The 16119-nt window shown below is 36.9% G+C and overlaps 1 protein-coding gene and 1 pseudogene across 2 annotated transcripts; one reads left to right on the top strand and one right to left on the bottom strand.

Moving 5' to 3' along the window:
- The window catches only part of LOC130735971 (uncharacterized), a 34071-nt pseudogene extending 27050 nt beyond the window's left edge, over window positions 1–7021 (bottom strand).
- Window positions 7022–10026: 3005 nt separating this feature from the next.
- On the top strand, window positions 10027–13602 carry LOC130737464 (uncharacterized). Of its 2 annotated transcripts, none has more exons than XM_057589230.1 (2): window positions 10027–11233; window positions 12328–13602. In XM_057589230.1, the coding sequence occupies exons 1-2, from the start codon at window positions 10318–10320 to the stop codon at window positions 13251–13253; spliced, it is 1842 nt and encodes a 613-aa protein (XP_057445213.1). In that variant the 5' UTR covers window positions 10027–10317; the 3' UTR covers window positions 13254–13602. The 2 variants fall into 2 exon arrangements, with proteins under 2 accessions (XP_057445213.1, XP_057445214.1); XM_057589231.1 differs by having other exon boundaries at window positions 11490–12470.
- Window positions 13603–16119: the final 2517 nt, after the last annotated feature.

Raw genomic sequence — 16119 nt, 5'->3', positions numbered from 1 at the left:
TCTCAATCAGTTCACTCGGCCGAAGCCTTCAGAAAACATTTTCAATCCAGACAATTCATATGCATAAACAATAAATCAAGTCGAATTTATCGACGCCTACAAAGCATTAGCTAGCAAGTAAGTTGCCCTAACCTCGAACTTGTCCAGGGTGTTCAAGCAAGGCTCCTTCACAATCCTCTTTTCCTGCTCCAAGTGTTCCTCCAAACGAATCTTGAGGCCTACGCGTAGCAACGAACTGTGGGACGATCAGACAAGAATCGGCGAAAAGCTCTCCTCCTCCTTCTTCTCTCCAAGCCGCGGGTTGTGTGAGTGTTTTTGGGTGAGATTTTGTTTCAAGCTTCAACATATATATAGGGAATGAAATGGAAGATATTTATCAAGGATCGGATAAGTATGAACAGATATTTATCAAAGATTGGATAAGGATGAATAGATATTTTGAGAAGATATTTTGTGAAGATATTTTTGAGAAGATAATTTATAAACCGGTACAGATTTGTTTAGATATCGGAGGATTTAGCTCATAGAGTTAAGATAAAAATATGAGAGTGATTCCGATTTCTTCCTACTGATTCCAACGTATTTTAGACACGATATTCACCCCGCTGAATCTTCTAATTCTTCAAAGAAATATCAGCATGATTTTTGGTTTTCGAGGCTTGCTATATAGAGGATGGAAAAACGCGGGAAAATGAAAGTTTCGCGATTCAGATTCTTCCGGCTTCGTTCTCCGTGAATTCTAAGATAGGTTTTGGCGACATAATTCCAAAACTAAAAAGAGGTCTCCTTGTATTTTAGGTGACTAATACAAAGTCGGTGTAAAACTATTTTACCCGATAAGTTACTTTTTGCAGTGGATGCCGGAATAGAAAACTTCTTTCTGAAGAAAGATTGAAATCATCAAGAGAAATGGGTGTACGCGTGTGGAATCTTCATTTGAAGCTCCGAATAGAAAAAGTCTTCATCGTCGGTTGATTTTAGGTTTCTTGAACTATCAGGGTTTTAGTTTCGGCAACCTTCCGATGATTGGAATTGGACGTTCGTAGATCCTAGAGTTTCGCCTCGAAACGCTTGTTATATATGGATTAAGAGAAGTTCTAACATTTCTCTGAAGATTTTTGGAATTAGTTTCCATCGTCTCTATAAGCGTAAATTAGCTATTTACTAGGGTTTCTGCCCTAGGTTTAAGCGTATATCGATCGTGCTATAACTTTTATCGACTTTGATGCAATCCTTAGACTTTTCCTGAACTTCCTCCTTCATAAATTTATTCCTTTCGTTAAACTCTTGTTCAGGTTTCCCTTCACGATCCATCAAGCCTAATCGTAAATGGAAATTTCTTCCACTTATTCTAAGCTTAAAAACTTGGGTCTTACACTAGGCTCACCGAACATTGTGAGCACCAATTATTTATCTAACCTAAATTAGCACCAATTTCCAGTTTGCTATACTTAGTGGAAACCCCTATTGTTCAATCACTCTCAGTAAAGTGATTAATGGTGAATCAAATGAAGAGAGTAATAGGACTAACCCCATGTCAGCCCATGTCAACATCATCATAGTCTTCATTGGCCATGGTGAATCGCCGAGTTCTGGGCATCACCATAGTCTTCATCGGAGGCCATGGTGAGAACATGAGAGTGAAAACCATCGGAGGCCATGGTGAGAATCTAAGAGTGAGAACCTGAGATGGAAGACTTAACCGGAGCCCACCATGGTCATCGAAGGCCATGGCATGGCCATCGGAGAACCTGGGAGTGAGATGGAAGAGAGAGTAAAGGAGGGGGATAAAATGGTAATGTTAGGAGAGAGACAAAAGAGAAGGGGATATAATGGTAATATGGGGGAGCTAGGGATACAAAATGTAACTTTAATTTTTTGACAGGATAAAATGGTAACTTACCAGGATAATTTCTGGCCACACAAATTTTTTAGACTTAAAATTTATTGTGTAAGAACCAGTTCCCTTACAGCCATTCACCTACGTACACCTCAAAGCAACATCACTGACAGTTTTATCACGCAATGTAGCAGCAATTTTGATATGCCTCAACATACTTGGCTCATTAGCAAATCTGGGCATGAAAGAGGGGAAAAGGAAAGCAAACAAGGGTTATGCAATAAAAACTACTAAAAGAGGAAGACAATATCAACATAAGCATATAAATACCACTGTGTGCGTACAAACTTAGCACAACCATTCTAATCCAAGCAAATTCTAAATGAAGAGAAAAGCATAAGATCAACAAAATGCATACAAAACAAAAGGGAAAGAAAAACTCTGCAGCATTTGTAATAGAAATCAAGAAATCACATTTGAAAAGGTTAATGGAAAATAAAATGAATGCATACAGTTCAAAACACAAAATACAGATGACAACCAAAGACAATTAAGTTTTATTCCCTAGTAAGACTTCTAAATTCTGATGATCTAAGATCAGAAATCTGAAAGGTCACTCCATTTGACCCCTTTGTCACATGACAGATGAGCTATGACTCATTGAATTTGAAGCATTCTCTAAACTAATATTCAGATTTCAAAAAATAGATAAAATAGAGTATTCATGTCATGCATATAATGTTGCCTTTTGAATAAAAAAAAGTATAATTAACAGCATCAATATTGGGCACGCCACTTATATGGCACAACTGTGCACGACAAGAACAAACAATCAATTGGGATAAAAAATAAACAGAGAAAATAGGAAAGCAGTTATGGAAAATTAAAAAAGCCCTAGTCGTGGATTTGGACGACAAATTTAGTCATGCCATTTAGTTTTCCCTATAATTAAATAAGTAAACTATAGGCAAAGATAAGGCTTCCTCCAAGAACTGACAAAGATAGTAAAACGGAGCATGGTTATGTTCAAGGCTTTTGTTTAATGTTTAAGGACTATTTAAAGGATAGGTAATGCTTCAAATATGCACAGAAACAGGGCATCATCACTGAATTGTCGTATTTTTTTAATCCTAGTTGCATCTAATGTTTGCTTTCATGAACGCTTTTTGCCATCCCCATAGCTGCAGTACTTTACCCCCTCTATGAAGCCAAAAACCTCCAAAATTTCTGAAGTATACTTGTATCCAACACCAATACGCATATGATACTCCTAGCTAGATATGTATCCAAGGAGAATATTCATTTTTCTCAGAGATATTAATGTATGATACACTTGGGGATATAACTCCAAAAGCTTGTCATAAAGCTTCTTGTGCACAACCTTGTTATCGACCATTTGACGGTAGGAATTTGAGTACATGTTCTTATTCATTCTTTATAGAGAAACAAAATTGATTGTAGTAAGACAGAAAAATTGGTATATAACTATTGAAACAGTACTAAAATACATTCACGACACCTTTCTCATACATCACATTTCCACTTATTTTCTCTTCCTATATATCTCTTCTTTTCCTATTACATCACTCATCCTATAATGATGCACCAATGTGATAAATATGGTAAAATCAACAATACTAATAAATTGACAACAACAACTAATGATAAACTAAATACCTGATAAGACCAGGGCCGGCCTAAGGGTAAAGTCATTCAAGCAATCGCTTTAGACCTCCAACTTTTTATTTTTCTATCAAGTAAAAAAGGCCCTAATTTTTTTTTACTAAGTCAAAAAAGGCCTCAAAAAACCAAGCCTAATACAAAAATGCCAAAAATAAAGAACTTACTTTAAAGTTTGCTTTAGGCCTCATCTAGTGTTGGGCCGGCCCTGGATAAGGCCCTCCTCTAATTTGAACTGTTCTTCAATTGACCACTCAACAGCCAACCCTGCATCATGCTTCAGACCAAGGGCTGAATCAAGAAGAAGAGAATAAGACCAAGATTTGGTTATGTGTACATCTCTAGGTTTTGATGATAACAAGTATATATTTTGTGTATGAATAACTTTGGTACTCTAACGTTTATCTTTAGTGTATTTGACAAACAGATTCTGATTCTGATTGAAAGTAGAATTCATCGGAAGTCAAAGACCAAAGTGTTGACCAACAAACAGCTTCTGCACTCACTACGTTCTGATGAACAGTAGTCTATTGCTTCAGATGTTCTGAAGATATACGCTCTGATGAGGGTTATGAAGAATCAAGTGCTAAAAACCAGAAGTTCTGATGTGAACGGTCAACGACTCTGAAGATTTGAAGATTCTGAAGACCCAAGAAAGCTGGCTCTGAAGACCAAGTGCTTCTATTCTAAAGACCAAAAGTTCTGAAGGGAACGGTCCAGAAGATGAAGACTTGAAGTTCTGAAGATCCAAGCATCCTCGTGACTCTGACTAGAAGCTTCACAAGTTCACATTTGAAACGCGCCTCCAAAGATCATAAGTCAACAGTAAAGGACAAAGGGTCACTATCAAATAGTACAATCGCAGTGTACTATCCTGACCAGTCTACCTACGAGGATCAACCATTGTACAATCTGGAAATTCCAGAAGTACCCTCCAACGGATAGAATTTCACAACGGAAATATCACCTTGTGCTTGAAGTATTTAAAGACTGAAGAAAGGAAGAAAAAGCGAAGACACTGCATTGCAATACAACTCTCATTCAAGCGATAAACCTTAGCAATCTTTTTCTTCATTGTTCTTATTTTGTTTACGCTCTGGTTGTTTAGAAGCAACTCTTTGTAAACCCAATTCTTTCAAACTCTTGTTTGTATTTCCTTAAGGGATTGGTTAGGTCAGTAGCCTTGAGAAGACTAAGACTTGTGTGTCTTAGTGTTTGCTAGTTCTTAGGATTGTTAGTCACTGAGCAAGGTGTGCTAGTGCAGTTATAACATCATTTGATTAATGGATTACCTTCATACGACGAAGGAAGAAATCACCTTAACGGGTGGGCTCGATTAGCTTGAGGATTTGTTCAAGTGAATCAGGATAAAATCCTTGTGCGTTCTCTCTTTACTCCTTGCTCTCCTTCCTTTCATACCGAGAGATTTACATAAACTTAAAAAGAAACTCATTTTTATTGCAAAACCCTATTCAAACCCCCCTTTCTAGTGTTTTTCATACCTCCAGTGAAGAACTAGATGCATTGCCAGGTTGACTTATGACATGGTTACCATTCATAATACTTGAATTCCCACCAGAATACATCATCCCACAAGAATCATTATCCAACCCAAAATAATCACCAACCGTTGGAAACATCTCAAACAAGCTGCTAACACCACCTGATTGATATGTATTGCATGCAAGTTCATATCACCATAGTGAAACTGAAAACCAGAGTTTGACTGTGGCGCCATCCTTTTTTCTTAGATGTACCTAAAAGTATCCAACAATTCACCTTTACTTTGCAACTGAAGCAACCAACAAAAACACAATTTGCACCAATTCACTGATTCACAGTACCCACCCAATACCAAAAATCATTCAAATATCATGGAGAAAAAGAAAACCCAGATGGAATTAGATCTGAAATACACACATAAGACACTAAGACATGTTCCTGAGTCAAAAAAATGGAATCTTGCTCAGTTCATCCCCAATACACAAACCCCAGAACACCATAGATTCAACACAACAATCACAAACAAAAATCCAAACTTTAAGCAAAGAGAGGTAGAGAAAGAGTGAAAGAGAGATGAGAACCTTTGATGGTAGTGCGACATATTTGGTGGCGGTGGATGTTGAATGAATGAACATTGTTGTTGTGGCTGCAGTGGCAGTGCCACTACTACTAATACCCATTTGGTATTGGCATTTGCAACTTTACTTTCTTGGCTAGGTTGCAAAAGATACTGCATTTTTCCTTCTTTCCCTTCACAGAAAGAGAGAAGAGATGGGGTTCAACTACAACCAATAGGGAAGCACAAAAGGGTGTTCTATATTTTGAGGAGAATCATCATCATCGAGAAATGGCGGCACACAAAACATAATATGTCAACGCGCGAAGCACGAGGAACGCACAAAAATTAATGGCAGATTGCATAGAACACTAGGACCTCTACACCGAAAGCAAAAAGGTAGATGCACAAAAAAAAGTGTCGGTTGCAAGCTAAATAATGCTAGCTACACTGAAATTAAAGGCGGTTGCACGAAAAACAAGAGCTGCAACACATAAAGTAGGGGCACGACACAGATTTAGCTGTATTTGACTGATGGCGGCGGCTGGACAAGAAAGAGAGGGAGGGAACGGTGGTGACACAAGGTTTCGAGGCAAGGGTTTGAAACCTAAACATGATTCCATGTAGGATGTGATAACTCTCAACATAGATTGTGTGAGGTAGGCAATGTATTATTTATAGGTAAAGTTAATACAATGCAAAACAGGAATGTCTTTTCAGGACATTATCTTTTCACTAATTTTTTTTTTATCTTTTGTCTTTTCAGGAATGTCTAACGTCGGTAATGTCAAGTTTGACCAGGATCGAGAAATAAATATTGCTCATGTCGTAGAACTCATTGTAGGAGGAGTAGTTTTGATTGTATTTTCTAATTCTAATTTTATCTTTTTATTAAAAGAAGATTGAGCGGGTGTGCTTCTATCACACCACTGACTACTAGTGATATTTAGATGGTTGGATTGTGAATTCTAAATTGCATTAAGAGAATCTATCTATATTTATTTATATTAATATCTATATTTTTATTTATATATAGTATTTAGTATATGTTCTTATCAAATAATTAAAGGTAGAATTTTTAACATTAAATTAAGTTAAAAAAATAATAAATTTGATATGAATGACAAAATAAATATTGGACTAGCCCTTTCACCTTCACCAATTTTTTTTAAGAATATAATTAATATTAGTTACACACCAAATAATGAGATTAATATCATTTATAACATTACATACGACACACAAAATAAATTTGGACTTATGGATTTTTTTATTAAATAATAAAAAATATTAATCCAAAAAAAGTTAAAAGTGGTAGAAATAAAATTTAAACGTACCAAAAAAAAAAGATTAAAATATGATATGAATGCAAAAAAATAATCTTCATGCAAGTTCATATCAGCATAGGGAAACTGAAAACCAGAGTTTGACTGTGCCGCCATCCCTTTTCCTTAGATGTTCCTGAAAGTATCCAACAATTCACCTTTACTTTGCAACTGAAGCAACAACCAAAAACACAGTTTGCACCAATTCACTGATTCTCAGTACCCATTCAGTACCAAAAATCATTCAAATATCTTGGAGAAAAAGAAAATCCATATGGAATTAGATCTGAAATACACACATAAGACCCTAAGAGACATGTTCCCGAGTCAAAAAAAATGGAATCTTGCTTAGTTCATCCCCAACACACAAACCCGAGAACACCAAAGATTCAACCCAACAATCACAAACAAAAATCCAAACTTTAAGCAAAGAGAGGTAGAGAAAGAGTGAAAGAGAGATCAGAACCTTTCTTTTGTAACAAATTAGCTACTTTTGAAGGTAGAGGGGCATATTTGGTATTGGCATTTGCTACTACCCATTTGGTATTGGCATTTGCTACTTTACTTTCTTGGCTATGTTGCAAAAGATACTGCCTTTTTCCTTCTTTCCCTTCACAGAAAGAGAGAAGAGATGGGGTTCAACTTCAACCAATAGGGAAGCACAAAAGGTGTTCTATATTTTGAGGAGAATCATCATCATTGAGAAAATGCGGCACACAAAACAGAATATGTCAGCGCTTGAAGCACGAGGAAGGCACATAAATTAATGGCAGATTGCACAGAACTCTAGGATCTCTACACCTAAAGCAAAAAGGTAGATGCACAAAAAAATATGCTGAAACTAAATAATGCAAGCTACACAAAAATTAAAGGCGGCTGCACGAAAAACAAGAGCTGCAGCACATAAAGCAGGGGCACCACACAGATTTAGATGTATTTGACCGATGGCGGTTGCTGGACAAGAAAGAGAGGGAGAGAACGGTGGTCGCACAAGGTTTGGAGGTTAGGGTTTGGAACCTAAACATGATTCCATGTAGGATGTGATAACTCTCAACATAGATTGTGTGTGGTAGGCAATGTATTATTTTTAGGTAAAGTTAATACCATGCAAAAGAGGAATGTCTTTTCAGGATTTTATCTTTTCACTAATTTTTTTTTATCTTTTGACTTTTTAGGAATGTCTAACGTCGACAATGACAAGTTGGACCAGGATCGAGAAATCAATATTGCTCATGTCATAGAATTCGTTGTAGGAGGTGTAGTTTTGATTATATTTTCTTATTTTGTTTTTATCTTTTTATCAAAAGAAGATTGAGTGGGTGTGCTTCCATCACATCACTGACTACTGCTGATATTTAGAGAGTTGGATTGTAAATCCTAAATTGCATTAAGAGAATCTATCTATATTTATTTATATTAATATTTATATCTATATTTTTATTTTTGTATAATATTTTGCATATGTTCTTATCAAATAATTAAAGGTAGAAGTTTTAACATTAAATAAGTTAAAAAAAATAATAAATTTGATATGAATGATAAAATAAATATTGGACTAGCCCTTTCACCTTCACCAATTTTTTTTTAAGAATATAATTAATATTAGTTACACCCCAAATAACGAGATTAATATCAGTTATAAAATTACATGCAACACACTTAATAAGTTTGGACTTATGGATTTTTTGATTAAATAATAAACAATATTAATCCAAAAAAGTTAAAAGTGGTAAACATAATATTTAAATGTACCAAAGAAAATATATTTAAATATGATATGAATGCAAAAAAATAATCTTCCCACTATCTATTTTCTCCGCAACTATATAAATATTAAATTAAATAATTTTAAATTAGTTACCTCAAAATTTTTATACATCCATAGGACACAGTTAAATTTTTTTTCTAGAGAATTATTAATGATTCAATAATAAATAAAAATATTAATCTATAAAAGTTAAAGATGGTGATTTTTATACTAAATATGATGTCACTCCGAAACATAATTTTTTTCACTAACCTACAACTATATAAATTAGCAACTCATACATTTTACATAGTCAATGTTGAGGTATTTGCATTGGATTAAGGCACAAACATTTAGTCATTTTGTAGGCACATATACCAGGGGTTTAATACTAATGTACTACCTTAGAATATTTAAATGTTCTATAACTTGCTAATTGATTTCCTAATAATTTTCTCTTTGATTCCATCCCACTTTATATTGGGTGGTTTCCATGTATAACTAAATCTTCTGTAATTGTTATGGTTTATAAATAGGGCTTTTTCGGTTTTTTCACGGTAAACAAAAACTTTCAAATTTATGATTTCTTATATCTATAATAAATTTTCCTCTTTCAATTATAAAGTTTTCAATTATCAAATTTTGTGAACGGTTTGGCTAGTAGGGCAGGTATTGGGAATGGGATTCGGTTTTGGACAGATGTTTGGGCTGAGGAGATGCCGCTTCAGAAGCTGTTTCCGAGAGTCTTTGCTTTGTCTCTAAATAAGGGGGCAGCGATTTCAGAGGTGGGAGTTCATGCACATGGTAAATGGGAGTGGCATCTGGAGTTCATAAGGGGCTTTTTTTATTGGGAATTGGAACAATATCAAAGCTTTCGACAAGTGATTGACATGGTGAGATCGGGAGATGGATCTGATTTTCTGTTTTGGAAGGGTGACGCTATGGGTTTGTTTACGGTAAAAGGATACTGCTGTGTTCTAGAGGATAAATTATTTCGAGTTGCTAGTTGGAAAGTGCCAAAACAGCTCAAAAAAATGTTACCTTCAAAAGTCGCATTGTTTATGTGGCAGCTTCAGAGGGATAGGGTGGCATCGAAGGCGGCTCTTAGGGCTAGAGGAATAGTTTTACCGGATGGTGGTTTATGTAGCTTGTGTGTGGAAATGGTAGAGACAGCGGAACATCTCTTTCTCCATTGTCATCAACTTTGGGTGGTTTGGTGTTCTTTTTTGGCAAGAGAGGAGGTATATTGGGTTATGCCAAGGACTGTTTGTGCTTTGTTGTTGGAATGGGGAGAGGTGAGGAAGAGGGTTGCATTCTCAATGGGCTTCTATAGCTACATCGTTTATAGGCCTCAAGTTACTATGCCAACTATAATTAGTTATTATTATTTCTATGTTTATTTCTAGTTTATTATTTAGATCATGTTCTAGAATATTCTACTTTCTATGATGGTGCCACATGTAAGGTCACCTTTCATCCCTTAGAGTGGATAGTTAGTATAAGTTGTATGGATTCCATTATGAAAGATTAACAAGAAAATTGACAAAGTTTTATTTTATCTTCTTTTCTTAGTTTTCTTTTGATTTTCTTCCTTTGATTTTACTTGGTAGAGTTTCTCCCTACCAATTTGGTGCTTCCATTATCGATCTCTTTCCTCCATTACATCATGGTGCTCAGCTATGATGTGTTATCATCCCTCCTTGCAGCTCAACATGATCCCAGATCCATTTTCTACACCCATTCTTCACCTTCCTGCCCCGCCATTAATGGTGGATTTTCTGGGCACATAACTGCAGATCCTTGGTTCATGGACCAAGTAGCATACCAGCATACCCAACCACCAACAATCCCACCACAACCACCACCTCTTTCGTACTACCAGAATGTATCTGCTGAACCTGTCCCTGTTTCACCTCAATATTCATCCTACCCACAAAATTACCTGCCCACTTTCCCACACCATTCTTCTCCTCCCCATCGAACTTACGCACAACACCACAACCCAACCAGGCCCAATCCAAAATCTGCCCCAACATTCACCCAGAAACACAATCCTACGTTCACAATGTTCAACGGAGAACACCCAGACTTATGGCTCTTGAATGTTGAGCTCTATTTCATGTTCCACCCATACCCACTTGAAATACGTTTTCACATTATTGCCATGTATTTAGAGGGGAAAGCTCTAACATGGTTCAGATTGTGGGAACACCAGCTGGATTCATGGGATAAATTCAAAGAAGTGTTCACATTTCAGTTCGGAAACCCCATATCTGAACATTGGGAGGAGTCAAGTGCGCCTGTTCTTGACAGCACAACAGTGGTTGTGTCTTCTGGCCAATCGAAGCATCATTTTCCGCAGCCATCTACAAACCTAACAGAAGCTGAATTTGATGAATCTGATGACAGTTCCAGCCACGAGGAGGACAACCTATTGGAGAATGCAGAACAGGTTCAGAATCTGGAAGATCCTAATCATCTCGTTGAATTATGCTTTGAAGATGTATCAGAAGTTTTGTCTGATGGTCTATCAATACAAATTTCTACCCAGGAGTGTCCTCTATCTGACAAGATAAACAATGGTATTATCAATGATCTGCACTGTGAATCAATTTTCTATAAAACTGTCTTGGATTTGAAGACTACACAGTACATGTTTGATAAAATTCATGCCAAGCAAAACTTTGAACACAATGCTCACAATTTTGAAAATGTATTTTTGACATTGGCAATTGCTAGTTCTGCATTTCGTTCACAATTTATAGGCTCTGAATCTGCACTATCTGGCCTACATGGATTTTTTATACAATTGTTTGATCCTGGCATTCTTGTTGCTAGGTTTATTTTCTCACTGGCTAAGCTTCAAATACTTGGTTTAATTCAGAAATTGTTTGACCCTGGGATTCCTTTGATAACATATGGTTCTGTCTCTACCTGACTTGATTCTACTATGTTGCCCCTGGACATGGGAGACTTTCCATGTTCCCATTCACACACACTTGAGTTATTTTCATCGGGTGCACTCACACATATTAACAGCATCAGTGTCATCTCTAGTGTTTCAATTTTTGGGGAGTATTTTGGTTCCTACTACAAAAATGTTACACCAATCAGATCATCAACAACATCTATTATGGAGGACAACAAACCTCATGGAGTCTTAAGGTTGCGCTTATATTATCTCATCTTTATGTATTGGCTCAATTACTAATGGATGTTTATGTGTATGATAACAAGTTGCTAATGCAATTTATCATTACTAGCAATGTTGATGGACAAATGCTTAAATTCATGCACGAATACAAAGTAGCAAAATCTGATATGCTAGGATTTGCTAACAAATTGTTTGATCCTGGGATTCTTGCTGAGATTTCTATGCTAGACAGGGGTGTATCATTTACATTTGCTAATATTCACTATAGCCCTATTATTTTGAGCTCTGATAATCATCATGCTACTGTTTCTATCCAAGCACGTTCAGCCAGCACACTATCTACACTCTTGGCTGTCATGTTCTCACAAGCCACCATTGATCAGTTTGGTCATCGGTTTACCTCACCAACACGACAAGATAGGATCAGTAACAGCATATTTAGTGCATATTATATAATCCAAAGGAGATTACTGTATTATGAGAAAAGTTTATCTATATCTTTTCTTCCTGGACATGTTCAAGGTCTTGGTGTTGCTCTTGTGGGACAACTTTATCAACCATCTGAGCTCCTTGACCACCAATGCTATTGTTGTCCTTCACCAACAGTCACCAACCTGATCAGAAACAATATGCTACATTTGAATCTTTTTATTTCTGGGATAGAAGGAAGGGTTGCATATGACAGGGTGGTTGAAGAGACAAGCAAGTTCAGCTTAAGGGAGTGGGAACTAGTTCAACATTCACAAGAGGGTTATTTTTTCTCTCATGTTCAACTAACACATACAAAGATACAACTGGGATGGATGCTACCTTGGGTCTTTCAAACAGCTGTTTATGAGCTTCAGGCCAAGTGCTCGACTCCAATGCATCAGCCAATGAGATTCACCATTGAGACGAGAGTTTTTCTATTCACCAAATCCAAAGAAGTCTCTCTTGCAGCTATCATAGACAAGGTCCCATCCAAAGCTGCATTGGAATACATTTTGGGGCTCTTGGGGAATGCAACAGTAGCACAATTAATTGTTACTTCTGTGCTTCTTCAGGGACATGCACATCCACAATGTGTATCATTTTCCCCACCAATGGACAGACAAGCCTTGCATAACACTGTGTTCACAAGGGGTCAAACGAAGCTTGCTCACCACACTCAACATTCTTTCAATTGGGTTTTGCTTATATTGGGCTGGACTTATGAGACTCCCCAATGGCCACCACTTGAATTGTCTTTCCAACAAGGCTTAATAGTGTGGCTAGGCTTCCCCATCGGCCATGGAATTAAATGGCGTGAACTTCTTGCTTCATGGGACAACACACAAAGCATTTTTATTCTACTGGGATGGGAATTGTTGCTACACACCACATCAAGTCACTCTATTGGCCCTTCATGCTACCTTGAGGCTTCCATTAAAAATGACAGTTTCTTATTTTCATGGACTTGGCCTCATTGACAGTACTCTCCTAGCATGGATCTTTCTTGTTGCATGGCTAGCTCACTTTTCCATCCTTGAGGACAAGGATGTTTTCAAGGGGATGGTAATGGTAGAGGGTTGCATTCTCAATGGGCTTCTATAGCTACATCATTTATGGACCTCAAGTTACTATGCCAATTATAATTAGTTATTATTATTTCTATGTTTATTTCTAGTTTATTATTTAGATCATGTTCTAGAATATTCTACTTTCTATGATGGTGCCACATGTAAGGTCACCTTTCATCCCTTAGAGTGGATAGTTAGTATAAGTTGTATGGATTCCATTATGAAAGATTAACAAGAAAATTGACAAAGTTTTATTTTATCTTCTTTTCTTAGTTTTCTTTTGATTTTCTTCCTTTGATTTTCCTTGGTAGAGTTTCTCCCTACCAGAATTGCTGCCATACGCTTTGTGTTGGACGGTATGGTTAGAAAGAAACGGGGTGATCTTTAATGATAAAGCTTTTTGTGTCGAAACCACGAGAGATTTGCTTTTGACCAGATTGGTGTGGTGGGTAAAGTCTTGGTGGAGCTCATGCCCTTATTCTATGGATCAGTTTGTAGTTGGTTTTGAACACATATCAATGCCTTCGCATGTAAAAACTCGAGTGAATCAAGGCTGGATTCCACCACACGAGGAGGTTCTCAAGTTTAACGTAGATGGTTCCGTCTTGGGAAGTCCAGGGAAGAGCGGAATCGGTGGTATTTTGAGAAAGCATGACAAGGGGGTACTGGGGTATTTTTCAAAACCGACGGGGGTGATGTGGGCTTATGAAGCTGAGGTTCAAGCTATTTATAATGCTTTGTTGTTCTGTGAGGAGTTCGGCTTCAGTACGGTAGTCATAGAGAGTGACTCTTCCTTGGCTGTGGGTTGGGTGCTAAATAAGCAGGGGAGGCCATGCTAAATAATCATATTGATTACCTCATTAATGTTGTGAATTGTGTTGGGGTAAAACATATCTTGAGGGAAGGAAATGTTATAGCTGATATCTTGACAAATTTTGGTAGAAATAGTTCAATTGGGGTTTGGAAATTGTTTGGGTCTTAGCCTGCTGTCATGATTTTGATTTTGGGTCTCAGCCTGCTGCAATCTGAATGTGATGTCATGTGGATTGGAGTGGTCTCATAAATGTGTGATGAGCCTAGGATTTGTTTTGGAGGAAGAACATAGTACAAGGGTCTGTGAAGTGGAAAGGTGAGGACAAAGACAGTAGGTGTGAAGATAATACAGTTCAAGATTTTAGACTGCTGTCATGGTTCTGTTTTTCCTAGGTGCTGTTTTTTCTTTGACATTTTTGGGCTGGTACAGTTTATGTTCACGGCAGGTGGAAATTTGGAGAGGACATGGTATTGTTTTGATTGTTTTGATGGCTGTAAGTATGCGGGTCAATTCTATTTTGAGGCCTTGGAAGTCTGTTTGTTCTCTATTTGTACTAGGGTCATGTTAAGGCATTCCAACTATTTTGGTATCATGGTGGTTATGTTGAAATGTGGCAGGAAAATTATGGTTGGGTTAAATCTAGCTTTGCTTTGTTTTTTTGGGTTTTGAATGAACTTTGGCTGCGGGGGTTTAATTTGTTATGAATTGGTTTTGTGGATTTTGTATGGAGCTATTACTTGGGTGTCTTGGGAGTGGGGTACTCTTTTTCCTTCACTAGGATTTTTCCCACTAGGTTTTTCCTAGTAAGGTTTTAACGAGACTTCACTCCCAAGCGATGTTTTGTTGCCCATGTTTCTTTGGTTTTGAGTATGGTTTTGTTTTGGCTTAAATGCACTTTTGGACCCCCAAGTTTATATTTTTTGCGATTATTGACCCTGATCTTATTTTTCTACGAATGGAGACCCTAATCTTTCAAAACGTTGCACCGTTTACCCTTCCGTCCAAATCCATCAAAAACTTGACGGAACCCACTTACCTGGCCTTCCGACGGAAGGACTAACGGTGCAACGTTTTGAAAGATTAGGGTCTCCATTCAAACTAAAAATAAGATAAGGGTCAACAATCGCAAAAAATTTAAACTTGAGGGTCCAAAAGTGCATTTAAGCCTTTTTTTTAAATCCCTCTTTTATCCACGTGGAAGGCCATATCAACGTGTTTCATCAAGTTTTTTACGGATTTGGACGGAAGGGTAAACGGTGCAGCGTTTTAAAAGAATAGGGTTCCCATTCGTAGAAAAAAAAGATAAGGGTTGACAATCGCAAAAAGTTAAAACATTAGGGTTCAAAAGTGCATTTAAGCCTTTTATTTTATCTTGCATGAGAGGAGTGTTCTCATGAATTTATTCCTTCTATATATATATATATATATATATATATATATTTCGGTTGTAAAAAAAATAAAGTTTTTAAAAGACGTAACAAAAAGAACACATATTTTGAGAAATTACATGTTATAAAAAAATGAATATTATCTGAGGTTATTGCTAAATTTCACAAAGGGGCCTGATTCATTTCCTAACATAAGAAAAGACGTAACAAAAATAACATATGTTTTCTTGCTTTCCTTCTAGTTTTGCTTGTTTTCTTTTGATGTTAAGAAATTTGGCTAAGATGACTTGTTGTATTATCACCACAAAGACATGTTACTTTCATCAGGTGGGGTTTTTCATTAAATTCATCCTCTACTCGGCAGTGCACTTTTATTGATAGGGTGCTACCAGAAGTAAATGAGAGTGCATATATAGTCGGTTGAATTCCACTTTGTAGGACTCAATTTCGGTGAAAATGAAAACAATTGATAGAATTGAGATTAAAACGTTGTTAGGGGTGGATTTTAGTGGTGGTGGTGATGGTAATAGTGGTGGTGGTGGCATCGACGGCTGCGGTAGCAGTGGTGCTAGCG

This window comes from Lotus japonicus, chromosome 2 (assembly GCF_012489685.1).
Source record: "Lotus japonicus ecotype B-129 chromosome 2, LjGifu_v1.2".
Taxonomy (NCBI): Eukaryota; Viridiplantae; Streptophyta; class Magnoliopsida; order Fabales; family Fabaceae; genus Lotus; species Lotus japonicus.
This window is presented reverse-complemented; position numbering and strand designations above follow the sequence as displayed.